This window comes from Phacochoerus africanus, chromosome 1, assembly GCF_016906955.1.
Source record: "Phacochoerus africanus isolate WHEZ1 chromosome 1, ROS_Pafr_v1, whole genome shotgun sequence".
Classification (NCBI taxonomy): Eukaryota; Metazoa; Chordata; class Mammalia; order Artiodactyla; family Suidae; genus Phacochoerus; species Phacochoerus africanus.
In genome coordinates this window covers 253,903,407-253,931,291 of record NC_062544.1, presented here as the reverse complement: position 1 = coordinate 253,931,291, position 27,885 = coordinate 253,903,407, and the positions used below count along the sequence as shown (strand labels likewise).

The 27,885-nt window shown below is 35.3% G+C and overlaps 1 protein-coding gene across 2 annotated transcripts in view; it reads right to left on the bottom strand.

Annotated features, from left to right (window-relative positions):
• Nucleotides 1–1,804: 1,804 nt before the first annotated feature.
• Nucleotides 1,805–27,885, bottom strand: part of GBE1 (1,4-alpha-glucan branching enzyme 1) — a 275,071-nt gene continuing 248,990 nt past the window's right edge. Inside the window, exons 15-16 of one of the 2 annotated variants that reach the window (XM_047794422.1) lie at nt 12,520–12,637; nt 1,805–2,587 (exon numbers count right to left, since the gene is read on the bottom strand). In XM_047794422.1, the coding sequence (XP_047650378.1) occupies nt 2,531–2,587; nt 12,520–12,637 (175 nt within the window). In that variant the 3' untranslated portion in view covers nt 1,805–2,530. The other variant, XM_047794412.1, reaches the window with a different exon arrangement.

The following is a 27,885-nucleotide window of genomic DNA, read 5'->3' as shown; positions in this document are numbered from 1 at the left end:
ATAAAGCAATTACTAACACTCACTAATATTAAAAAATGAAAGAAGTCTGTAGTTTTCTATGCTTCCTAGAACATGAGAAAATCAAAACAGTAAAAATACTTAAAAAAGCCAACAGAGATCAATCACTCTAATTTTTGATGTTGCTAATAAACATATTGGAGAAAAAAATTATTATGAGGCAGACAGTAAAATTCTGCATCTCTCTGTTGAGATTATTAAAAATGTTCAAACAGGAGTTCCTGTTATGGCTCAGTGGAAACCAATCTCACTAGGATCCATGACACAGGTTCGATCCCTCACCTCGCTCAGTGGGTTAAGGATCCGTCATTGCTGTGAGCTGTGTAGGTTGCAGACGTGGCTCGGATCCTGCATGGCTGTGGCTGTGGTGTAGGCCAGAGGCTAGAGCTCTGATTCAACCTCTGGCCTGGGAACCTCCACATGCCATGGGTGCAGCCCTAAAAAGACAAAAAATAAATAAATATTTAAACAATAAATAGAAAAAAATCTTCTCATTAGATTACATGATGATGAGAATATTATTGGTGCAAAAATGAAGATGTAAAATGAAATAAACTATAATATCAAAATGTCCTATATGTCTGCTAAGAAAGAAAAAACCCAACTATATTCTACTTTAGACTCAATATTTTATTTGTTTGCATGTATTTTTATATTTTACCCCTGGGAACCTCCATGTATTGTTCTTGGGGGAAAACACTTGACAAAAGCAATTAACTTACATTACACTGTTAAATTCAAACCTTACACTGTGAAGACTAAAGAACACATTAGTAAGGTCAATTAACATGATGACAATATAGCATATAACTACTCTGGTCTTTTTGACTTTCCACAGAGGTCGAAGGGGGGGAAAAAACGAGTTCTAGATGTGAAGTAATTTCTTGCCATTTTTTAAAAGAGCCATGAGAGAAAACTAGCATATCTCTTTATTACATAAGAAATGAAAGCATAACAAATTATAAGCTAGAACACAAAACACCATGGTTTAGACATTGTGTTATTATCAGTAACAGGCACAGTACACAGATCATGGCAATGCTAAAATACTAATAACACGTCTGTAAGGGAAAAGCATTGCAGAAGGTTTTCTGTAGTATTTTCTAGTGTGTATAATCAGCTGGCATTCCTTTCAGGAAATCAAAGTATTACTCTACTTTGAAGTGAAAGCAAATGGCACAGTTCAGACCTAGATTCAAGACTCTGCTTGAGTTATAAGGAAGATGGTTATTATACAGGTTTAGCTATAAGACGAAGCCTCTTTTGCTAATCTCTTCCATTACTGAACCAATTTTTAACAGAAAGGCTTCCACATACAACTTATTATCATGATAATCAGATTAAAACCAAAAAATAAAATAAAATAAAATAAAATAAAATGGAAGAAGCAGTTGGTACTAATGTAAAGGAAAATATCAGATCTTTAAAAAGAGTGACAGATATGTTAGGTCTCATCTGTGCATCATAATTTCTCAGTGATGAATGAATTATATATCAATGATTATAGGCCTGTGGTCTACTATTAAACCAAGGGGCAATTTCATGATTGAGTTTCTCACTGAGTTAATTCAGCTTCTAAAAGTGCTCACATTTAGAGCCAGAGAGTAGCTTAGATATCTGGGTTGGTCAGTATAATTTCCAATTACAAAATAGTACCTAAAGGAAAAAAGAAAGTGTTGCGCAAATGTGCCCATATGTGGGAAAGATCTCAGAGTGGAGATAAGCATTTTAATATTCACTCTAAATAAATCCCATAATATCACAGCAAAATTAACATCAGCAAAGGCAATTTTGCAATTTTGCTTTATTTTTATTGACTGAAAGTAAAAGACATCTTGTGAAATGTTACAATTAACCTCAGAAAAGGAAATATCAGCGTCTACCAAGATAGTAAGTGAACAAGAGAACACAAGATAAAACGTATGCAAAATAAGGCATGGCTGAGTTCATAGGCAATGACTTTATATTAACTTTGACACAATTCTTAGTTTTATATTATGACTATATACTTATTACAGTATTTCTAAACACAATTTGATAAAGGAGAATAACAGTCTTGGCATTCTGTTATTTAGACCAAGAGACATTAGAATAAAGTCATCGAATATCTGCCATTAAAAAAAATACTTATACATTCAACAGAAATAATCAAACATGACACATGATTCAAATTTGAACTTAAAAGGATCACATAATTGGCCAGTAAGACAAAACTATTTAAACACATAATTATATATATATATATATATATATCACTTCATTTGAGACACCTAGCTGTCCAGATGGCTGGAAGATATAGTCTAGGATCTGTAAAATTTCAAAACTATGACCCCCTCTACTCCTTAAAGAAAACTCTGACATTCATTTTCATAAGCCAATATTGAATTTCAGACATCTGACATTTTGCCTAGACAAATATATTTTGAAAAGCTTGCACATTATAAGCTCTGTGACAATAAGTGTGGGAAAACAAAGCACGCATCTTCCTCTTGTGGAGCTGAAATCAGACTCTTCAGTTGGGCGGGTCCACGTTCTGAAGGATGAGGGCCACTCGGTTTGGAATGTACACCTAAGTCAACACAATCGCGTCAGTGCCGTTGAAAGAAACACTGGGCATGATGTCATCCTGTCAAAGGGGCTGAGGTGTCACAGGCCTCACTTTCGCCTAAACTGCAGTTATCTTTACACTTCTACTGGCTCTGAGGAAACAGTTCCATTGTTCCAAAGGTTCTGGCGTCAATGACAAAACTCCTGTAAAAGCAATTACCACTAGAGGGCTCCATACGCTTTATAAAATTCAATGTTCCTCAGACAGTGGGGACATGAATGATACTTGCTTCACTCTTTAGGCACTAAGAGGTGGTGAAGGAAGGCTGCCCCCCAGTTCACAGTGGTATTCTATTCAGGGGGGATAAAAATAACACACAAAAGATTTCTTATATCAAAACACTTTCATTATCGTTCTGATTTTTGTCTTCTATCACTTTAAGCACAAAATCTTAAAGAGAAGAGAAAAAGTTATCCTAAGTGCATTTCAGGCCCCACTTCAATTTAAACCAATCAAGAAGCTTGCCTCTGCACTGAAAATGCATTCTACACTCCCCAGCCCACGCAGAGTCCTGAGTCAGCACCTTTTTGAACAAGTACATCTCCTGCCTCAGATCCATTTTTCACTTGTCCCTTCCATTCCCCACCTGCCACCCCACCAGCCTCACCCTCCACCCTACCAGCCGTGGCAACCAGGCCTTTCCCTTCCTTGAACACACAGCATCCTTCCCTTCCTTTCAATCCTGGCTCCTGCCTGCCCTTCTTTTCTGAGCACTTTTCACCCAGCTATTTTCCTCTCTCTCAGCCTTTGAAAAATACCAGCTCCAGGAGACATGTTCCCTGACAACTGTAAGTCAGATGCTGTCTCCATTTCATTTTCTATCACGTCAGTGTATTTGTTTCTTTCTGAACACATAACTACAATTTGTAGTTTTTTTTCAAGTTTATGATCAAGGCTTATGAGGGCAGAGGCCATATATCTTCATATTTCTAACTTTCAGTAGGTGCCAGTGATGACTGAATAAAAGAATGACCCAGCAATCCCACTCCTGGGCATCTATCTAGAGAAAACCCTAATTCAAAAACATACATGCACCCCGATATTCACACCAGCACTATTTGCAATAGACAAGATATGGAAGAAAACTAAATGTTCATCAGCAGAGGAATGGATAAAGAAGATGTGGTACATATATACAATGGAATATTACTCATCCATAAAAAGAATAAAATAATGCCATTTACAGCAACATAGATGGACCTAGAGATTGCCATACTAAATGAAGTTAGTCAGACAGTGGAAAGACAAACATCATATATCGCTTATATGTGCAATCTAAAAAATGTATACAAATGAACTTTGCAAAACAGAAACAGACTCAAAGACTTTGAAAACAAACTTATGGTTACCAAAGCATGACAGATCACTGGGGGAGGGATGGACTGAGGGTTTGGGATTGGCATATGCACAATGTGGTATATGGAATGACTGGCCAACAGAGAACTGCTATATAGCACAGGAAACTCAATCCAATATTCTGTAATAACCTAATGGGAAAAGAATCTGAAAGAGAACTGATGTGTATACCTGTATAACTTAATCATTTTGTTGTATAGCAGAAATTATCACAATATTATAAATCAACTATAATAAAACTTAAAAAATGAAAACAAAAACAATGAATAAAAGAATAAATTGAGATCAGATGTGCATATTTTATAGGATATTCTTTAAAACACTTACATTTAAAATAATTTTTAGAAAGTTGAGAAGTGATTTGAACTGCTTGATGCTTATCTATGTGCCATTTTACAAATAACAGATTTAATTACTATTAACAAAGCAGACAGTAAAATTATTATACATTGCTGTCATCATTGTGACAGTATCTCTCCACTTCTGACTTATTGTGAATATTTTACTATTTTCAGTCACTTTATCTTTAATTGAAAATTTGACTGATGGTTAAAAAAAGAAAAATGCTTTTATAGTTTAGAACTGGAATGAAAGAAGCAAAGTAAATAGAGATTTAGGGGGAAAAAAAAAGAGAACAGCTGATTTTCATTGAATGAGACCATCGAATATCCAAAGCATCTCAATTCTGCAAATGAACAAAATGTTTTCCCTTAAGGTTTCTTGCAACTCTTTAAAATCAGATATATAAATACAGTTGTTTAGTTGTGAACATTAAAGATTAAAGCACTTTTAAAATGACACTGAGAAATTTATATTATGAATGTAATAATTAGAGAACAGTTTTTTTAACCTTGAATTCAAAGTAAGAGTGATTTAGGAAAAGATCATCATTATCTGAGAAAAATTTCATAAATGCAAAAGGTCACTGGGTTGCTCAATGTCTCATGGTCTGATTTGCAATCCAAGTACTTTCAAAAGATAAATATTATATCCTTGTAGTTATTAAGTGTTGGAAACTGTGTATTTCAATGCGGTAATCAGGTTTCCCTACAATTTATACATTGTTTCTAATATTATATAGCTTTCAAACCACATCAAGATTTATTTATTTATTTATTTATTTATTTATTTATTTATTTATTTATGTGTTGTTTTTTAGGGCCAGACCTGTGGCATAAGGAGGTTCCCAGGCTAGGGGTCGGATCGGAGCTACGGCTACCAGCCTACACCACAGCCATAGCCCCAGACATGGGATCCGAGCCGTGTCTGTAACCAACACCACAGCTCATGGCAATGCCAGATCCTTAACCCACTGAGGGAGGCCAGGAATTGAACCCGAGTCTTATGGATCCTAGTTGGGTTTGTTACCGCTGAGTCATGATGGGAACTCCAACCACATCAAGATTTAATTGCCAACGTAATCTCTTCAATATTTTCTCCTTGACTGTGAGAGCAAAGATGTTAGAAGACTAGTTCTACAAAAGAAAGCTGGAGGTACCCATGAACAAAGCAGGACTATTGCCAAGGGTTCAGGCAGATCCAGTCCAAAGGATGGCATATTGCTACAATGAAGCTATAGACTAAAGCAACACAGACCAAAGCAAATGAAGAGAAATAAAAGAAAAACCAATTGTCAAATTCAATCAGTTCCCCCTCAAATTTTCTCAAAAGAGGCATGAATCAAGCGATGATCCTGCTCTTCCAAAGGAATCTGCCATGTATTCCTATTCTATGTGTTTAGTTTGGGGAATCACGGTACTAGGTATAACTAGTCAGGGGCCAGCCGGTTATAATCAGAATGGTTTTGAATTGTTCTGTTAGGAACATTGTAAACATGAAGACCAACCTAAAGTTTTTGATGGTGCCAGAAACTTGACAAAAGGATTTCAGTCCCCTTTACCTTAAAGAATATTTCATTGATACTATTTGGTCCTATAGGCAATAAAAGGATTCTGCTAAGCCCAGGTCTCCTGAGAAAGAAGCAGTGAAACACACAAGTTAGGCCCATGACAAAAAATGATAGGTCCCTGCGTAGTGAGGGGCACAGTACACATCAGGGCAAGTCACCTCAATCTCTTAGTGGATCTTAGGCAGTTTCAGTATCTACTCTGTTTAAGGCACAACTGCATTGTGATCTTATTAATGAAATATGAATAAACTGTGCTGTGATAATTTAGAAACAATCTTACTCTCTGTGATCTTTGATATTTTAGCTAAACACATTTAAGAGTAAAACAAACAGGAAGACATAAGAATTTCATGGTTTTTAATATATGCAATGAGTTTCCTATTGGGGCATTTAATGGTTAAAAAAAAATGCTCCAAGAACTGTCTCTAAATGATCTTGGCCATTTTATGTAAGGAGCTTTATGATACCAATTCCAGCCACATTTAGAGACCTCCTAATACTACCTGCTCAAAAAACCATCAGTTGATAATTGTACAATATCATTAACAGGACTATTGTGTAATTATTTTTTTTCCACTGCAGTGTTAATTGCTAGAATGTGTTTATGTTGTTCTAGAGTCCTTGCAATATAGGCAACATGCGAGAATTTCTCCAGGCAACTGATTTTTCTTAACCATGGCTATTTGTGGAATTTGGAGTTTTTTTCTTTATTAGGGTCTGAGTATATAAATAAATGTTCTTAGTAGTTAGGAAATGACTACCAGTTACACTAAAGGATTTAAGATTATCAGAGTTAATCCTTATGATGAGCAATTACAGACACGAACAATTTGAGGACTCTATAATTTAGTGCTAAGTACTGGCTCTTTAAATCTTGATTTATAAGATCTATAATTATAAATCTCAATTCTATAAATAGTTTTGATTCATGTAGCAAGAGAAATATGAACATAATTTAAGAAATATGAACATAATTTAAGTAGACTTAAATATAATGCTTGTATAAGCAACTAATATTTAAATACATGTATATAGAAACCATTTAGTATACACATCACTAATGATAAATGCTAAACATATTTTCTATGGTAGTCCATTTATTAGCCACTAAGCCCTAAATATTTTGTAACTAGGATCACCTTATGGACAGTGCAATTCTGTAGGGCCATGAATTTCATGTTTTCTAGCTATCTTTACAGTCAAATCTTCACATAGAATCAGAAAGCCACAGTATACTCCAATTCGTTTATTAAGAGAGTCAAAATGTATGATAATCTACCTGGTTATTTTAACTACCTTAATGGTGTAATCACTACGTCAATCAATAGTATGGCTAAAAAAAAAATAACTGATCACACAATGATCTACTATATTAGGTCATCCAGGCAAAGTGTTATATTCTCCCAGGGTCAAAATCTTTGAGTTGCAAAGATTAATTATACAATTTTGAAAGCAGGGTGTCAAAAAATTGAAAATAGAAAATTTAACTTTCAATTAAAAAAAATGCCTAAGAGGCAAACTTTAAAATTTTCTGGAAATTGTCCATTTTATCAATAGCACATAATCGGGGGGATAATATCACTTGATGAAAAGGGCATTAGACCCTTAACAGTCTACCTATACAATTTGTCATAAATAAATCACAAATTATTTTGAAAAATAAAAGTGACTTATTTTTCACATACATGCTTTAGTTCATAAAATACTTTCTAAGAAAAAAGAAATCTTATTCTAATTCATTATTTTGCATTAGGGTTAAGAGGAAAGTGATGTTAATAAATATTTCTATGTAGAAATATATAGTCTTCTCTCATTCAATTTAGAAATATGAAAAAGAGTAAACTTTAAGAATCAGGATTGATTTCTTTTGGAAAAAACTAGACATTTTCATAATTCTGGGTAGAGCAAAAAACACTTCCCAACTTAATTTGTATTTTCAATGCCTAACAACTGAGGGACAATAAAAAAGCTCTATGCCAAACATCCTATTTAAACCAAGTCAACCTTTGAATTGCCAAATTTAGAATGGGAATAAACAAATCTACTTCTTAAATATAAGGAGAGTAATTGGTAAAGTAATAGATGCTAAACCTACTGCTTTTCACATTTCACCATTAAGACTGCTTAAGTTACTAACTGCCAAAGGATCTAATTCATTTCAGGTTCAATTATCTCTGTTCTCCCTTTTGTGCTGCGGAATGTGAATGTATGAATCAGAAAGGAGAAAGAAAGCGCCCCTGCCTTGTGCACTGCTTAAGATACAGGTTAACATATAAATTCCCACATCAGGAACCAAAATATAGAGAAACCATTATGCTAAAATCGAGTTGGCAATAACTGCTAGTGCAGAATGGAAAAGTTCTACCCTAGAGCTTCTTGGCATTTGTGAGATACTCTGACCGTAGCACCTACATTTCAACTGCAGTGCACATGCCCTTCTCCTCTGGCTTCCCAGTTTCAACTGATGGAGCACTTAGAGATGAGGCTGGGGTGTAACCTGCTGACGCTGCAGTGCTTATGGCTATTTTAAGATTCCTTTGAGCTGTTTGTTGCTATCTTTGAAAACAGATTTGACACTTATTCATTAGATCCTTTGGATTATTGAACTTGCAAATTAGCTTTAGCAAATACCATGCACTAGTTATGATGGACAGAAATTTCATGGAAAAGAAAAAAGTTATATGGTTGTCTCCCCTTCTCTCTTTATTCTAGACATGTGGGAGGCAGAAGGTGGCTGAGTGAGACCTAGAGCATTTAGGGTCATGTTCAAGAAACCTGACTGGATCCCAGCACATACAGATCAGTTTGATAAAGAGTTCCATTATAATGAGGCATTCTTATAATGGGTTTGTTGTTTAATGCAATTTTTTTTTGCTCTTTGAAGGATAACTCTGGCAAGAAGGAATCTGTTTTATTGGATGTTCAGGTCTACTTGGGCTCCCTTATTCTTTTTTTTTAATTATTTTATTGCATTAATATAAATTATTGCAAAAATCACAATACCATAGACAAAAATACATGGGGTACTATAATGAATATTTTATGTACTCACATATTGCTTAATAAATCACCCTAAACACAAACCTTTTTTTAAATTAGAGTTGACTTCCTGGCATCCCTTATTTTTACATTAAAACCAGTGATCATTTCATCTGGAGTCTAAAGATTCATTTAAAATGAGCCATTCCTGAGAGTTCCCACTGTGCCTCAGTGGTAATGAATCTGAGTAGTATCCATGAGGAAGTGGGTTCACTCCCTGGCCCAGGTCAGTGAGCTAAGGATCCGGGGTTGCCGTGAGCTGTGGTGTAGCTCACAGTCATGGACTGGATCTGGCATTGCTGTGGCTGTGGCCTAGGCTGGCAGCTGCAGCTCATTTTCAACCCCCAGCCTGACAACTTCCATATGTCATGGGCATCGCCCTAAACAGAAATAATAAAATAAAATAAAATAAAACAAAATAAAATAAAATAAAACAAGCCGTTCCTAAAGCACTCGTAGTCATTGAAAACAAGATGCTGCTGCTGGGAAGACAGGGCTTATCTTTACCTTCTGACCTAGTGGGACCAGCATTCTATGCCAGGCAGTGTTGAGTTCTGTTCTCTTTTCTGTGTGCCTGAGGCGCTGTGTTCTTCCACCTGTTATGGAGACTCATGTGACAGTCTCCATTCCATGTGTAATTCAGAACTGCACAGTCCATATTTGCAAGATCAATTCAATTAGTGCTCGAAAAGTAATCTCCTGACTGTGGCTGCCACTGGTTAGTTGGCTTGTTTTAATTATGACAAAATATCTTTGCTCTTAAAAATCTGAAATGATGTCAGCATATTTTCTGCCTACCCTCAAAGACTGCTAGCCTTCACCCAACATGATAATTTCTCTGAAGTTGGGGGAATGTCCTCAAAGCACCTAGTGTCTTGACATGCTTAAAATACCTAAATAATTACTGAGTAGCTATGACGATAACTTTTATATACATGCATAATAGCATTTTGCTGTCTCAAAAACATTTGGCTGTATTCATTAGTTTATACCATCTAAGAATCTCTTGCTATAGGCAGGATACTATTACCAATCATACCTACTTGGAACCTGAGGTACACAAAGGTCAAATTATTCAAGTTCTCATAGCTGGTAAATGGCATACTGGGGACTTGACCCCAAATTCCCTGCCATGACATTTTGTGTCCCCTCCCCCTCACTATTTTACAAGGCTTGCTTCTGCAACAGAACCCTCTTTGGATACATGAACCTTTAGGAAAGTTGACTGTATAACATTTTAGCTGTCTGAAACTTTCAAACCTCTTTCAATCTAGTTTAACTGGTTCAAGTTCAGCTTTATGGCAATTGGTTGCTGCTTCTCCATGTCTTCTCTTAGGAGCAGAATCACCTTCCCTAACCCTTCAAGGGTCTCTAACTCTTTTGGGTATTTCAAGAACTTTAAGATAATTTTGGTATCCATTTCATAAACTTTTTTTTTTTTTTTTGCTTTTTTTAGGGCTATACCTGTGGCATATGTAAGTTCCCAGGCCAGGGCTTGAATCCGAGCTTCAGCTGCCAGCCTACACCGCAGCCATAGCATTTTGGTATCTGAGCCACCTCTGTGACCTTCACTATAGCTCATGGCCATGCTGGATCCTTAACCCACTGAGTGGGGCCAGGGATCGAACTTATATTCTCATGGATACTAGTCAGGTTCGTTACTGCTGAGCCACGACAGGAACTCCCATAAACTATTTTTATCAATCCTATTTTACATGTCAAATGGGATGTTCTGACAAACTATAGCAATCATTCTTTGAAAAATCTGCTAGCATCTTTGAGCCCTCCCCTTGAAAATACGTATGAATTTATATCTCTCTCTAAACCCATATCAACATCATCATCAACACACCCCCCCCATACACTTAGGGTAACACCCAGGTCTCATAAGGCCAATGACTTTCCTCCGAGCTGATAATCAACAACTCAGTCTTGCTCATCCCTGCTATTTTCATTTATTTTATGCCACTGTCTGTGACATATATAATATAGCAGCTTACAAAGTAAGGTGCTGGCACCACACATAGGTGAGAATATACTAGAAAAACAGAGGAGTCAGGGGTACTATAGAGGTTCTCATGCTTGACTTTTACTTAAATTTTTTTTAAATAAAAGAATTTAACAGTAAATTCTGTTATTACTGATAACATCACTAACAGTAATGATAAAGCTATATATTTGTTTGATACACCCTGGCCTCATGTAAGTGAAACAAATCTTAATCCAAGACCTTTCATTATACAACCAACAAAAAAAAATATGCAGATCTCAGACAGAGATAGAAGAGAGGCAGAAAGAGAGGCAGATACATGGTTAGTCAGGAAAAGGAAACAATATATAATGCAGATGTGGACTTGGCCATAAATTAAATGAAGAATTCCTACAAATCTGGAGTTTCTAAATTCTACATTAAACTTTTTGAGATATAGTCAATTTACAATATTATATTAATTGTGTATAACACGGTGATTCAAATTTTTTATATATTATACTCTATTTATAGTTATTATAAAATATTGGCTACATTCCCTGTACTGTGTAATATATCTTTGTACTTATTTATTTTACATATAGTAGTTTGTACCTCTTAATCCCTAACCTTATCTTGCTGCTACTTTCTTCCCTCTCCCCACTGATAACCACTAGTTTGTTCTTTGTATCTGTGACTGTTTCTGTCTTGTTATATTCATTCATTTATTTTTTATTTTTTAGATTCCACATATAAGTGATAACAAACAGTATTTGTCTTCCTCTGACTTATTTCACTAAGAGTAATACCATCCAGGTCCATCCATATTGTTGTAAATGGCAAAATTTTATTCTACCTTCTTGTGGCCATGCTGAGGGTATCTGGAAGTTCCTGGAGCAGGCATCAAACCTGCACCACAGCCAGAGCCACTGCGGTGACAATGCTGGATCCTTAACCTGCTGAGCCACAAGGGAACTCCCTAGACTACATTTTAAAAAGAATTTAAATTTAGTGGTTTAAAGCAATATTCTTTCAGTGTGTCAACATCATAAAGTAAAATTTAGTTAATATAATACAACATTCTCCTCAGTAATATAATCATAACTAGGAAATCAGAGACTATCATAACTAGAATGGATTCAGTCTTCAATGATGCTCTGAAAGAAAAACTGTATATAAATAGATTCTTTTAAAGTATTTTAAATTAAACTTCACTAGATAGCCAATAATGTAAAAATGTGCTTGATGTAAAATATTACAGAGAAAGCAAGAACATAAGGGAGGAAATTATTAAAAAAAAGAAATGTTCGCAATAGGAAGAAAAATAAACTCTGCCTTCCTCATATTTTAGGGGAAATAACTTTTAATCCTATTAATATTCAAGTTTCGCCAAATATCCTTTATTAATAGTTTCTGCAAAACCCAGTTCAGTCCCACACCACGTTGCACATTTTTTTTTTTTTTTTTTTTAGTGCAAACCCCCTTCCCTAGTCCCTGCCTTGTTTCTACGTTGCTTACTTACTGAGGAGTTGTTTCCTTGGGAAAAAAAAACAAAACATTGTTTTGAAAATACAGAATTAAATGTAAATGTAATTAAAATATCTTAAAAATTTTACTTACCAAAAGAGAGTAGGGACGCTTATTATGTTCAAAAGGTTCAGAGAAGAAGTCGGTATTGTGGTCCAGTCTCTGGTGTCCTCCATATTCTGCTGCATCTGAATCTAGCACAATTTTGAACGTACAGCTCTTAAGGAATCACAACGGTTCAGGAGTTAAATGAGACATTATAAAATATGTCTGGGACAGTATTTAAAATAGAATATTGTGAACACTGTTAAATGATGACTTGTGCTATGTTCTCATTTCTTCTCTAATATTTCAGAGTTTCTCATGTTTGAAAGGGGGCTTATAGGCTCTCTAGTGCACACACTCATTGGATCTTGGTATCCTTTCATCACAGCTTGTCACATGATCATCTGTATCTATTAATGAAGACTCTACTTTTCTCTTCAAATCCGTAAAGAGTAAGTTCAAAATACAGTAATTTTAAAATATTCAATAGTAGCTATGCTAGCTCCATGTGTCCTCTACAAACACTACTAAATACTTACTAAACATAACCCATCACCTTCGATTATTACACATTTGATATGGCCGTGTCCTTTTTTCCTCATCTCTGAATTCATTTCAGCTTGAAAAATCCTGGTTGATAAAGTGAGGAATACAGAAGTGAACCAAAGGTCTGGAGAGTCCAAAAGAGTCCAAAACCAAGCAGGCTTACTCCCTGCCCTTGGTCACAGGCAACATGCTGCTATTAATGCATAAGATTAGCTTAAGACACTGTTCATCATGCCACAGGTGGATTGCTGTTGCAATCACGTGATCTGCTACAATTTAATATCTGATTTTTCACAGTGAGCTATTATGCATGTTAGTATTACCACATTTATAACAAAATAACAGCTATGGTTATATGTTCAAATTTATGCTCAGATGTCTAGAAATGATACTTGATACAAAAATCCACCAAGAACTATACATGGGTACTTAGAAATTGAAGTTTCTTCTAGACTAAGGAGGGAGACAGGGGTGTCTAAGTGTTTTGTGTTTTCTTTTCCTTGTATATAAATATTTAATCTCATACTTGTTTATATATTTTTATTATAGCAAAATTATCACATGTGGATAACAAATTATGGCCATGATTTTTATGCCTAGGGAACCTCTGTTTGGGTAAGAGATGCAGATGGACTTGCCACAGGAACTTTCAGTGGGAATGGTGGCTCCATATCACTCAATCCAGGTCAGCCGGCTCTGATGCAAATTTAGACTAATGATCATCATGTTAATGTGTTTAAAAGAGAAGGAAAGGGGGAAGGGAAAGGAGGGGGAGAGGGACTGAGTTCAAAAGATGACTACTGGGCACAAGCACATTCTAAAGTCACTCAGTATGGCTGCAAATGATTTGAGCATACCAATTTATTTAGTGGAGAAACACTGATAGTGAAAACAAATTATTAGGGACATGATAAATAAATGAAGCATTGTGGGATGAAAGGAAGTACTAAAATAAAAGTTTAGCTTTTGTTCTTCATCCTAGTTCATTAAATACTTGCACAGACTTTCAAAAAACATTAAACAAAAGCAAGAAGAGTACAATAGAGTTTAAAGAATAATGCCCTAGAATCTTTTTTAAAACATTTGAAATATAGTATCAATTATAAAGCATTGGTTAACAACATAGATTCTTGGTAGCAGTGACTAAAGAAAGAAAGTATATCATGAAAAGTAGTGATTCTCAACCTGTGGGTTGACAGTCACTGGTTGTTGTGTTATTAAAAGGGTCTCACAGAATGGGTGATTATGTTATTATAAGGGACTGGGAATCTATATATTCCTTGTCTGACAGCTAAATTATAAAATATAGATTAATTTAAACAGTTGCATAATTTATAGTGTTTTGCCCATATATACTCTCAATCACGGACACTGAAAGAACAATTGTTACATAAGGACCAATTTCTTTTTGACATTGAAAGGGATCATCACAGTGAAAATGGTTAGAATCTATTCACTTAATGTATATAATTTATCGCTATAAAGAAAAAGCTTACAAAAGCCATAAAGTTTCAAAACATCAGTTTAGACATATTTCTCTGATCTATAATTTAAAGAAAAAATTCTGCAGTGGCCACTTTTGGAATTATGCAGTCTTGTGTCTATATTACCCTGGGAACAAATTCCTTTAGAATAGGTCACCCTTAAACTCCAGAAATTCCAACAATTTAAAACACTACATTAAAAGTAATGATTGTGAAAGAGCATTGTAATTATAAATTACTACCACATATTACTCAAGAATCAGGAAATCTCTTTTAGGAACACTGTTGAGAACAAAAATTTTTAAAGAGGTTATCCGGGCAACTGGATTTTGGTTTGTTTTTCTGTTTTCTTACTAAGGCATCCCCTCACTCCCTCTTTTTCATGCATGTGTGGGCACATACAGACACACATACGTGTGACCTACGTAGTATCAAAACCCCTACAAAACCCTAAAACCCTGTCTTCCACTAAAGAATATCTCTGAAAATACAACTCACAACCAATTTGTACTTAAACTACCATCTTCACATGCCCTCCAGTTTCATAGTAGAGAAAGCAAATTTAGAAGGACATCGCAAAACCTCAACATCTCTTTGTTCATAGCTACCTGCCTATACCTAGCTGAGTGCCTTCTCATAATAGGTTCTCAATACATCTTTGATACTGATATTGAAGAGGACGATTCTGTTTCACTTAGAAAGGTCAAATTATATATCTCATTTTTTTATATTAGAAGAAATTCTCCTTGTTTTCTCATTCACTTAATAAATATACACAATATACGAAGCACTGTGCAAGATGAAAAAAAATCATTCAAATATGGTTTTAGTTTACACAGCCCATAAGGGGGGATTAGAAATGCCCATGAATGTCTATAAATAGAGCAGAAAGCAATAAGCAATGAGAGGTGGAGCCAAGGAGGGAAGATAGGACTGACAGAGATACAAAAGGTTTTGAAGTCCTGGCTAGACTGGTTAAGATTTATAATTAAGAATGAGAATGTTGAAGCTTTGTGAGAAAGGTTATGACAATCAGGAAAATTAACATGGGAGTTCCCATTGTGGATCAGCCCATTATAATTAGTATCCATGAGGACACAGGTTTGCTCCATGGCCTCACCACTCAGTGGGTTAAGGATCCACTGTTGCCATGAGCAGTGGTATAGGTTACAGATGAGGCTTGGATCCCACATGTGCTTGTGGTGTAGGCCAGCATCTGCAGCTCTGATTTGACCCCTAGCCTGGAAACATCCATATGACACAGGCGAGGCCTTAAAAGCAAACAAATAAAATAAAAAAGGTTGAGGGTAGAGCAGAATGGACAAGAGAAAGGCTAAGTCAGAAAAATCATCCAGGAATCTAGGAATGGTCCATGGATAGAAGTAATGCAAATAGAGAGACATATGTAAACAAATGAGATTTTGGATGTGCAACTGATGATACTCAAGGGTAAGTAAAGTGATACTCAATTTGGGGAAATAGATATAAGGAGAGAATCGTTGTGCCCCCAAACACACAATAAGTTCAGGGGCAGAGCTGGGATGTAGACACCAGGCAAATGTAGATTTAATTACTCTACTCTCCACAAGTGGGGCCCTATTTTATGCCAAGAATAAGGCAAAGTGTTTTCATAGGCAGTTTCTTGTTTAATTCTAAATTTGAGATGCTAAGCACAAAGAGGCCAGAATGAACATGACATGAAGAATGAAAATAAGAAAAGGAGATAAGGTGATATCCATCTAAATGTTTAACCTAAATCAATTTAAAAGGTTGGCATTAAATATATAAATATATATAAATATTATATATAAAAATATATATATAAATATTATATATAAAATATATAATATTTATATATAAATATTATATATAAATATAATATATAAATATTATATATATTGAGTCTGAATATCTGAAGTTTATTGCATTGGTTCTAGATCAATTTCTTGTTCAACTGGTTCATACAGTCATGTGGTTGGGGGATACAAAACACTGAAGTGAAACATTTGCCTTGCTCAATTTTGGAAAATACAACAGGGAAAGAATGACAGAATTTAGAATTTTTTATGGAGATTTTATTGTCTTAAAAAAAGAGATCAAATAGATCCTTATCCATTTGGATGTTGTTTTACAATATCATGATTTCTTCTTATTTTAAATTCAAGAGCTTCCTAAGTATTTGATATATTCTATCAACAGGTTGAAGTAGATAAGAAGTTTTAAGCATTATTTTATAATCTATGTCCTCAAATTTGAACCAAGGAAGAGCCATGTTCTGAAGACCTGTACTAATAAGATTAAAGAGCAGTGAAGGCATGAAGACTCTTAACTTCAATGGCTCTTCAAATACTTCAAAAGCTGCTGTGTTTGCTCAGCCACTTGATAAAGTGTCTGTTCAAAGTATAAGGATTTTGATGTAAGAAGTACTATCATTTATATCATTCCGCCTAAACTCACTTCACTCCCGCTGATGAAACTAAGGAAATTTATTGTAAGGTACAAACCCTGAGGTTTCAGACTGAGTGACAATAAAGGGGTTCTCTAGTGACTGGATGATCATAAAGATGGCAAAGCTGGTAAGTTACCATGAATCTTTAAATCTAAGACACCACCAATTTTAAGATGAATTATTTATACACCCCCAATAAAGAGAAAAAATATCACTACCATGCCAACACTGCAGGACCTATTCCAATTGAAGATGTGTTAAAATGTGAAAAAAGAAAAAGTACACTATGAATACATGAATTGGGTATGTTACTTTCAGGTCTGATTCTTTAATCAGCCCACTCATAGTACTATGATTGAAATAACTGTTGGGAGTTAAGTGACCCCAGGAGAGAGAATCTTTATCAAAGGCAGAAAATGTTAGGTATGAAATTCTAAAGAACTGTGAACAAACACGGATAGAGTAAGAACAGGTACTAAAAAGAAAAAAGAACTTTGTCTTTAACAGCCTAAAGATAACTGCCCAGCACAGAACTTGCCACAATATTCTAACATAATTGTCCCCTTTTTATTGCCAGCCCCAATTCACAAAATCTTAGGGTATGGTGGTATAGCATTTCAAATAGATCTGTCCTTTTACTTTACAAATATAGTTAAATTATACCTTGTTTACTCTCCTGAACCACAGAAATAGCTATAAATGACAACTTTTAGGTGTTCTCTCTGCTCTTTGCAAATACAGAAGTAACAAGGACTTGTGATATGTTGCTGTGTATTTTATGAATGTGTATGTGTGTTAGAGTGAGGTAGGTGTGTGTGCGTCTGATTTAGGCATTTCTATCTTTAGCTCTGTCATCTAGAATATACAATGATGTAAAAATTCATCACTGGAAATGAGTTCAGATATTTTCATTATTTGTTCAAAACTATTTGATAGCAATGTGACATTTATGAGTGTAATACTTTCAACAGACAATATTCATTTAGCTTTTTTCTCTCCCTGACTTTTATTTTTTTAAAAAATCCCCAAATATTATAATATTTCTAAAATGAAATTAAAGCAGAGTAATGTAAAAACAAATAAGATACTAACTATTGAATGTAGGCAAAGTATATTTGAAAAATAATGAATGGCAAGTGAAACTTCCCTTTAAGGGGACGATACATTTTTTTAACTCACACTGAAATTTTATTGTCCTTGTTAAAGGCAACAACTTCAATGCATGAGCTACAAATGTCTGTCTTCATTAAAAGTTTAAATGACAACCACGTTTTAATTAAGTGCACAATAGAAGAATATATCTAGTATAATTAGGTATGCTTATTTCATCAATAGATTTCTGATTTGAGACTAAAAAATAAACTTCAGTTCCTTCAAGTTCACTAACTATATGTTCTTAGAAACTACCATGCATAATAGCAATAAAAAAAAAGATGAGTGGCTCAAATATAATCTACTACATAAATTAATAGATTGCTACACTTTTTGAAATGCATTTTCATGCAAATTATTAGTTTATTCTTAGGCATGCTTAATGATACACATCAGTAAATAGCAAATCAAATGATAATATAAAATATTGAGCACTACATAATTCTATATGCAAATAGGAAAATTATTCTCAATACTTTACAGAATACTTTGACTAACATAATTAGGAACTCTTCTTTGTCTTAAGAGATTATACAGCTTAAACTAAAAAATGTCACTGTTTCTCAGTAATTCAAGAAAGAGAAATAATGAAAAAATATGCCCACACTTCTAGCCTAACCTCCCTCTAAAATCGTTGTTTTCTATGCCGTTAGGATTACTCCAAAACCTTATAAATTAAATTATTTGATGAAGCATTGGTAATTATCTAGACCTGCAAAAGAAAAAAAAAGCAGATTTTTATTCATCTTTTAACCCCACTGCCATAACAATGAGTTCCAACCACACAGATGTAGCTCTTTTTATAAACATATTGTGCTCTTGAACCCAAAATAATTTTGACATGGGCTATCCAAAAACACCTTCACCAAAATTTACTCTAATATATCCCTCAATGAAATTCAATGCAATATATATAAATGGAAAAAGACGATTGGAAACTTCAACGTTTCCTGAAAAATAATGACAATTACAAGCATAAGTAAGCATCATCTAAACCACTGCATGCAGACAAATAAGTAAAGGAGAACGCATCCACAAACAGTAAAACACAGTGGGTACGTCCATGGGGTTTGGGGCCCAACAATTACATTCTAATCCCAGTTCTGCCAAATACCAACTGTGGGCCTTCCAGCAAGTTACTGAATTTCTTTGAGGCTGTTTCTCATTGGTAAAATGGAGGTAACATATCAAAGGTTTGCTGGGAGGATTCACGGAAGCCATGTACATTGGGTGCTTAACACAGTACAAGTGCTGTGTAAAATGCTCAAGGAGTTCCTGTCCTGGTGCAGCTGAAACGAATCTGACCTGAACCATGAGGTTGCTGGTTCAATCCCTGGCCTCTCTCAGTGGGTTAAGGATCTAGCATTGCCGTGAGCTGTGGTGTAGGTTGCAGACATGGATCGGATCTGGTGTTGCTGTGGCTGTAGTGTAGGCCAGCAGCTGTAGCTCCAATTAGTTTCCTAGCCTGGGAACTTCCATATGCCGAGGGTGCAGCCCTAAAAAGGACAAAAAGACCAAAAAAAAAAAAAATGCTTAAGAAAAATGCTCAGATTATTTGCGGCTGTTTATATTATTGTTATAGACCTTGGACCATTTAAACTGCTGTTTCAAGTGATAAAAAATGTAAAAGTGGGAGTTCCCGTCATGGCTCAGTGGTTAACGAATCCGACTAGGAACCATGAGGTTGCAGGTTAGATCCTGGCCTTGCTCAGTGGATTAAGGATCTGGTGTTGCCGTGAGTTGTGGTGTAGGTTGCAGAATCGGCTCGGATCCCGAATTGCTGTGGCTCTGGCGTAGGCCTGTGGCTACGGCTCTGTTTTGACCTCTAGCCTGGGAATCTCCATATGCCGCAGGAGCGGCCCAAGAAATGACAAAAAAAAAAAAAAAAAAGTGGGTCAATTTACTCTCTTACCTTTTACACACAACTTGGCCTTTTCTTCCTTTATTTCTGTTCCCTTCTCCCATATCTTTGTTCTTACTAGAATCTAAACATTTTTCCTGTTATTTATAAAATTCAAACATTGATGTTTAAATTTAATTGGACAGTACATTGAATTGAGGATTACACGCTTTTTAAATTTTTGTTTTGTTTTTTTAAGGAGAAAACACTCCTCTGGGAAAGATTAAGGAGACCATTCTGAAGGCCTTAACTGAAAAGTAATCAGTTCCTCTCACTCTCCTGCATGTATCCTGGTTTTTCATCATAGCCTTATCAACTTTTATAATCCTGTAAATTTAATTATGATGTTTTCTCTTGTATTTTATTAAAATCAATCTCTACAAGGGAGTTCTGCCTTTCTGCAACCCCTCTCCCCTCTATTTAGGGCCTAAATTAACACCTAGCATATTTATTGGGTGGATTTTTTAGTATTTTCCTATTGCAGTATCCTCCTTGGGTTTTGATCTGAACAAGCTTTTGCTAAACTTTAAGAAATAATTTAACACTATTGTAGCCATAAAAAAAAACCCAACCCTGATTTCCCCTCATTTTATAGAGTTAACATTTCAGATCTGTACCATATAAATTCTAACAAATCCCATTTCATTATCTATAAAGTTTTACTTGGACATTTTAAAAGGTCATCTTTTCCTTCTTTTTGGAGAAGTCACAATAGCTAAACAAATGCATGTCAGCTTGAAACAATTAATGCTCAAGTGAATAACTCTGATTGGTATGAGCCATGGAGATAGACATTTTATATAATTCTTAGTTGAAGTGGATAAATGATTACATGTTTACTAAAGTCGACATACACTCAAAGACTTGCATTATCAACTTGACTGGTTAGGTTTCTTTATACAGATGACTGAACTTAAACATAGAATATCTAAGTGACCTGTGCAAAATCATATATATATATATATATATACATATACACATAAAATTTGGCAGGGCCAGGATAGGCACCTAGGTATAACATTTTCTTACCACTCTACTACCATCTGCCAGATAAAGTCTGCAAAGTAAATGAACATTAAAATACATTTGAAGGAGTTCCCATTGTCGCTCAGTGGTTAACGAACCCAATTAGCATCCATGAGGATGTGGGTCCGATCCCCGGCCTTGCTCAGTGGGTTAAGGATCCAGTGTTGCCATGAGCTGTGGCGTAGGTCATGGACGTGGCTTGGATCTGGTGTTGCTGTGGCTGTGATGTAGGCTGGCAGCTACAGCTCTGATTCTATCCCTAGCCTGGGAACCTCCATATGCTGCGGGTGTGGTCCTAACAAAAAAAAAAAAAGACAATAAAATAAAATAAAATACATTTGAAAGCTAATTCTTTTAGTCATGGTAGCAGAAATATCCTTTCTCTATATCTGAAGTCAAAACTTGTTAGGAGTAATACACAGTTAATAAATATTTCTCTCTCTTTTAATGTTTTAAGACCAAGTAGAAAATCTAATACTTCTGGGTTTACTCAGTGCTTCAGAAAGATAATAGATAGGGGGCTGAACTAGCTTTCCATAAGAAACTGTCAAGCAAAGCTTTCAGGAGTGTGCGTGTAGGTGTGTGTGTGCACACAGATAGGCATCACCACTCCTGTTCATTCCTGAGCACTTCTGGGCACATAACCCATTACTGTTAACACTTTACCTAGGCTGTGAGAGAAAAGATTCAAAGTAAACATTTCCCCCACAGGCACCGAAAAGAATGAGTGAGAGAGCTTTAAACATACAAACACACATACACATACTCATGTTGTTGCCAATACATACATTTTCCAAGGGTATAATAAATCTCTAATATAATCATCTTTTTTTCTTTTCTTTTTAGGGCCTCATCTGCAACATATGGAAATTCCCAGCCCAAGGGTTGAATTGGAGCTATAGCTGTGCACCACAGCCACAGCAACAAGGGATCCGAGCCACATCTGAGATCTACACCACAACTCATGGCAATGCAGCTTCCCTAACCCACCGAGCGAGGCCAGGGATCAAACTCACATCCTCATGGATGCTAGTCAGATTCATTTCCACTGCGCCACAACAGGAACTCCTTATAATCATCTTTAAGGCAATCATATTGGTTTAATCTTACTAGGTTGATGTGGAAAAGAGTTACACAAGGTGAGAGTATGCTGCTAAGTTACTTTTACAAAGTGCATTTCTATACAATTCAGAACAAAATCAACAAATGTTTTGGCTCTCATGGTCAAACATGATTTATGTCATTGAAATGAGGGAAAATTCTGGCACATTTTGAATTAAATTCTATGTAGACATTTATTTTCATAGTTATTTCACAAATGTTGAGCTTTATTTATTAGACTATCCAATATTAAAATTCCAAAGTGATGGGACTATTATGGTTGTAAGAGAGTTAATCAAACCCAGTAAGACAATTCTATGTGTCCCTTAGGTAAGTCACCTGAATCAGTCAACAAACAAAATACTACCAGGAAAAATCTCCTACATTTGAAATTATTAAGGCAAGAAAAGGAAATGTATACAATTACATGCTTCAAAGATAAACTAGTGGGAAGTTCATCTCCCTAAATCTTTTTCAAGGCTGTGTCTATTGTATGTGGCTAAAACACAATGGAGTTCCTGTGCTATAACTCATAAGGGATTATTGTGTATACCCTAAGTTCTACCACTCAGGTAAGATCACAAGCATATCAGGAAACTGAGGACAGTGAACTCCTTTTTTCACCTCTTTGTAAAATGCTCTTTCTTCCATTCTATGGGATTTTTAGTCCCCCAAATCTTTTATCCTCTAATATCCTTCAGCATCTACCACGACGCTTTCCCAATCTGTACTGAAGCTGAAATATACTTAGATTTATATCCTGGTTTAATAAAAATTTGAGTAGTCATCTTTGTCCTTAAAATTTTACCCTTTCAACGTATGTTTGTTTTTAAAATATTCCAGTTAAATTGATCTGTATTTGTGAGTGTCAGAAACTAGGATAGTATAACAATGCAAAAAGAAAAAAAAATGGCATCATTAACTCTTATAAAGAAAAGCAGATAAAACAAATACAATTTATAACTAATTATTGAGACACGCTTTACCTATTGTAATGGCATTTCTACAGGGCACCAGAAAGATGAATTATCTGGTGCCCAAATAAAAAACTGCTGAACTTACAGGAAGTAGTGTTTTGTTTTTGTTTGTTTGTTTGTTTGTTTTGTTTTTTTTTTTTAGGGCCGCACTTGTGGCATACAAGTTCCCAGGCTAGGGGTGGAATCAGAACTGCAGCTGCCAGCTAACGCCACAGCCACAGCAACTTGGGATCCGAGCTGTGTCTGCAACTTACACCACAGCTCACGGCAATGCTAGATCCTTAACCCACTGAGCGAAGCCAGGAATCAAATCCGCATCCTCAGGGATAACTGTTGGGTTCATAACCTTGCTGAGCCACAACGGTAACTCCCAGGAACTAGATTTAAATCACATTCATTCACTTACTAAGAATATAATCTTATGAAAGTTATCGATCTTTCTGATGCTTATATTTAGAAATAAGAATACCTGCCTAATTCCATCACTAAGTTGATGTGAATGTAAACAGAAGCCAATGTAAATAAAAGGATTCCTACATCATAAAGCGTTATGCAATTTAACTTTTTGGTACTAAAACCATCTCAAAATATATCTCCTAACCCAACCAATTCTATTTAATTTGAGTGGGCTGAACCAGGTCATGCCAGAATTCTTCTATCTCTGAGAAATCTAGGATTCCATGCTACCCAGTAGCCCCTAACAGTTTTTAAGCATCACAAAATTGCACTTGGTGAATAGGGGAAGATCAAGGTAGGAAGGGTGGTTAGGAATTATCTTCACAGAGCTGACAGTTGAAGCTAAGAGCATGCGTGAGTTCAAGGGAAAAGAGAAAGAAAAAATGGTTTGGTTTGGAATTGAGGGGAAAAAAAGAACACAAAGAGTGGGTACATAGGAAAGGGAAATCAAGATAGTGGTGCAGCATATGGAGAAAGTGGAGGTAAGGAAGAAAGGTGAGCTAGTGGCACAAGAAAGAGGAGAGGATTTAGAAGGAAGCAGAAGACTTTTCATTCTAGTATTTTGGAAGGGCAGAGTCATTTTGTGGTGGTAAACTGGGGAAGAGGAAAAGAGTAGACGTGAGAATGTAGGCAACATAGAGGATTATTATCTACTCCTTTGATCCTTTCTTTTCCTTCCTTTTATTATCAAACATCTAGTACATTTTTAGAAGAGTGATGATGACAATAATTATGACCATAGCAGCTAACACATACTGAGCTTATAGTATGTGCAGGACACTGTTGCTAAGCCTTTCACATGCCATTAACTCAGTTAATTCTGACAGTAATTCTACAAGTATGTATTTTAAAGAGGAGAAAACTAGGAAACAAAAAAAAAATTACTTTCATAGCATGAATAAATTGGAGAGAGGGAAACTGAACACTCAGACAGTCTTATTCCAGAGGCCATGCTCTTAACCACTATCCTAGTGAAAAGAACAAGTTTCTTTATGTTTACAAATATAAGACCCAGAAACACCTACTATAACTGGTGACCATTCAGCTTACTTTGTGAGATAAAGATATTACAGGAAGGGAAAAAACTGGAGAAAGTAATGTTTCAGAATCAGAAAAGAATGCTACAGGCAGAGAAACTTATTGTTTTCCTTAGTTGGACAAAAAGGCAGAGTGTTAGAAGGGGAGGTGCTAGAGTGAAAATTGACTACCTCCCTAAATAATAAAGAGCTTATGGGGGGAAAATTATAGTAATGGTTATAATTTTACAGACAAAGAAAATAATTTTGTTGTAGCTAATGCTTCTATAGTAAACACTTACGGTCTACCAATAAAAGGTAATATGACTCCACTTAATTATGCATTAATTAAATAAGCTTACTTGATAATAAATCTAAAGAATGCTTTCCTTATTCAACAATTGATATTATGTAACAACCAAAGATTAATTAGTTTCACAGATAAATTTCATAAGTAAAATGGGAATTAATTAGGCATTTTTCCATCATTAGGGTAAGAGATACCACATTAATAGAATTAGAGATGGTTCTTACACATGGTTATAATTGCAGCCACTATTTTCAAGGACACGTTGTCCATGGCTCTACTTTTTCTACTTTTCTTGGGAGAATCACAACTTTCTTTTGGTTGTAGCACCATATATCCTTAGGAGCCCTTAAATAGTTATAGTGAACCAGTAATTACATCATGGTTTAATTTTAGGAAGTTTTCTGTAGTATTCAGGTACCATTTTCACAGGTAAATGAAACACTGATCCTTCAGTTTGACCTGCGAGAGTCTGAGTTAGAACAGCTTAATGGAAAATGATGGAAAAAAAATGTATATATATATCTCACTTATAGAACGTCCAAACATCTTTCCTGTAGGCAGGATATATTCACTGGGGAAAAAAAGAAGCTAATTTCTATGGAGATCCAGAAGAAAAAAGTAATTTAACATTCAATATTAGAAATTTATTTTAGATACTGAATGCTCTAGTTAAGAAAACACTGTCATCAGATATAAAGGTGACAAATATAATTTATTTTTCAAAATAGAAGAGAGCCATCTGTTTGGGGCTGATTAAATAAAAGACTATTTAAAAAGAAAGGTTAGATAGGATATCTTTCAGTCCAATGTTTTCATTGTGGATTTTCTTCCTGTTTGCAGTGCTGTTCCCTAGGAAAGGAGAAAATTTACTAAGTGAGATAGTGAGTGTGCAGCGCTTGAGGTGTGCAAAGCATGTAAGTTTCTAATAGTCGATTTTATTATGAATGTCTATTCAGCAAGTATTCTGACAGCAGATTCTACAATTTTAAATTCTACAAAATTATGACGTATGTTATTGATAACATTTTATCAATTTTTCCTACCATTTAATTAAATATCTGCTCTAAGGGAAAAGCAATAGATTATACAAATCTTTGTGTTTTAATTACCTAATTTTAAACAACTTCAGGAGCTCTTCCACCATTAGGTAGTTGTATCTTCCATCCATCAATTCGTATATCCACCTACTGCCAATCCCTCTATTCATCACCATCCATCCATTCACCCAACAATTTAGTTCTATGTTAAAAGTGTCTAATATATTCTAAGTAAAGATATAATTGCTAATATGCAGGTAAGAAATATACTCAGTCTTACCATATTATCTTGGGGTCAATTTCCACATAATAGTACCTCTTTTCACAAAATGGTAAAAATAATTATGTAGGTACAAATGTCCTCTCCCCATCATTTTTGATACAACTACTACTGTTTTTATACGATACAATAATATTTGATTTCTGACAACTTACAGAATGGGAGAAAATAGTTTCAAATGATGCAACCAACAAGGGCTTAATCTCTAGAATATATAAACAACTTATACAACCCAACAGCAAAAAAGCCAATCAATCAATGGAAAAATGGGCAAAAGACCTGAATAGACATTTCTCCAAAGAAGGTATACAGATGGCCAACAAACACATGAAAAAATGCTCAACATCGCTGGTTATAAGAGAAATGCAAATCAAAACTACCATGAGATATCACCTCACACCAGTCAGAATGGCCATCATTAATAAATCCACAAATAACAAGTGCTGGAGGGGCTGTGGACAAAAGGGAACCCTCCTGCACTGTTGGTGGGAAAGTAAACTGGTACAGCCACTATGGAGAACAGTTTGGAGATACCTTAGAAATCTATACATAGAACTTCCATATGACCCCGCAATCCCACCCTTGGGCATCTATCCGGACAAAACTCTACTTAAAAGAGACACGTGCACCCACATGTTCATTGCAGCACTATTCACAATAGCCAGGACATGGAAACAACCCAAATGTCCATCGACAGATGATTGGATTCGGAAGAGGTGGTATATATACACGATGGAATACTACTCAGCCATAAAAAAGAATGACATAATGCCATTTGCAGCAACATGGATGGAACTAGAGAATCTCATACTGAGTGAAATGAGCCAGAAAGACAAAGACAAATACCATATGACATCACTTATAACTGGAATCTAATATCCAGCACAAATGAACATCTCCTCAGAAAAGAAAATCATGGACTTGGAAAAGAGACTTGTGGCTGCCTGATGAGAGGGGGAGGGAGTGGGAGGGATTTGGAGCTCGGGCTTATCAGACACAACTTAGAATAGATTTACAAGGAGATCCTGCTGAGTAGCACTGAGAACTTTGTCTAGATACTCATGTTGCAACAGAACAAATGGTGGGGGAAAAAATGTAATTGTAATGTATACATGTAAGGATAACCTGACCCCCTTGCTGTACAGTGGGAAAATAAAAAAATTATTAAAAAAAAAATTTGATTTCTTTTATCCCCCTTAGAAAGACAAGAATATAAGATAGAAATCTTGACTGAGCTATTGTTAGATGAATTTCTAGACTCAGAGGTGACCATCACTGAGAAACTGAGCTACGGACCAAAAACAGAAATGCTGTTGACTGTCTCAGACTGAGACACTGAATAGCACTCAGCTATTCAAAAAAATCTAAAAACATTTGTGTGTAGTAAGGGCTCACTCATTATTCATTACTGCCTATTGTCTTATGAATATATATTAAACCAATCTAAAAACATTACAGCAATTGCAATATTTTTCTAGCAGTTGCAATATTTCAATCATGCAAAATATTTTTCTTTGTGATTCATCTCAAGTTCCTGAGTGGAAAAACGATGCTAAATCATAGACTCTTCATTGCCAGTGGAGGAGGGGGTATGTGTTTGTCATTATCATCAAATCATAGGGATTTCTGGACAGTGTTTAACAATGAAAAATTACCAAAATTACCTCTAGTATTACTTTC